Genomic DNA, 1081 nt, shown 5'->3' on the forward strand with positions numbered 1-1081 from the left:
TGATGGATTTCGTTTTCGAAGGTGATTTGTGAGCGAAAAGGTTCGAGATTTTGGTCATCCACGTAGAGGTTCTCTTTCTTCGAAGCCAAAAAGTTGAAGGTGATGTTTTCTTTGGAATTTTTTATGTAGTTGCTTTCCCCCATGGAACTTGTCTTATTGTCCCCTTCGTATGCTGTGATGTGGTCNCTTTTANTGTGTTGTGGTACCTTTTATTCTGTTGTGGTCCNANGTTGCATATGTAGTGGTCCCAGGGTACTTGTTTACTGTTGATTTTTGTGTTGTGTGTAGTGGTTTTGGTTNGAAATTAGTGCGTAGTTTGTTGTCTTTTGTAAGGTTGAACATGTGGTTGTTATTTAATGTCTATTTNATGGTTCTTTATCACTTAAGCTGTTGTAGGTGAAGTANTTATTGTGTGTCATAAAGTGTAACTTTTCTATGCCTACACGTGTTAGTGACGTGTCATATATACAATTAAGTTCTCATACTGTATGCATGTGAAGTCTGACACTGAGTTTTATATAGGGTTATAAATAGTTGATAAGTGAAGAGTATGGAAAACTGTCATGTTGAGGTGGTGTTTCACCATGGGGNGAAGTTTCTGAATGATGGATCATTCGGATACCNTGGAGGGGAAACAAGTAACTTGATGATANANATAGACAGATGGAGTTATTTTGAAATGTTGTCCATACTTAAGGAGATGGGTTATAGAAATGTTAAGGAATTGTGGTATTCCTTGGGTGGTCGTGTTTTAGAGGATAGGATTGAATTGATAACTGATGACAAGGGAGCAATGCATGTGGTGAACATTGCATTATTGAATGGTAAAGCTCATGTGTTTGTGGTTCACAAGGTGTCTGACCCTGTTTATCTGCTGGAATTGGAATATAATGTTGGTCAAGGTGGTGAGGATGGTAATGTTGGTGAAGGTGAAGGTCAAGTTATAGAAGAGGGTGAAGGTAATGTTGTAGAAGAGGATGAAGGGGATGATGTTGAACATGTTGCTATTGAAGGGGATGTGCAGGTTGCTGAAGGTGGAGATGATGTTGAACATGTTCATGTTGAAGAGGATGTGCAGACT

The 1081-nt window shown here is 38.8% G+C and overlaps 1 protein-coding gene across 1 annotated transcript in view; it reads left to right on the forward strand.

The window, feature by feature from the left end:
- Positions 1–319: 319 nt before the first annotated feature.
- Positions 320–1081, forward strand: part of LOC111242265 — a 24465-nt gene continuing 23703 nt past the window's right edge. The window contains exon 1 of the mRNA XM_022784769.1: positions 320–1076. Within this exon, the coding sequence (XP_022640490.1) occupies positions 551–1076 (526 nt within the window). The 5' untranslated portion in view covers positions 320–550. The remainder of the gene's footprint in view (positions 1077–1081) is intronic.

The sequence above is a fragment of the Vigna radiata genome, chromosome 8, assembly GCF_000741045.1.
Source record: "Vigna radiata var. radiata cultivar VC1973A chromosome 8, Vradiata_ver6, whole genome shotgun sequence".
In the NCBI taxonomy this organism is placed as follows: Eukaryota; Viridiplantae; Streptophyta; class Magnoliopsida; order Fabales; family Fabaceae; genus Vigna; species Vigna radiata.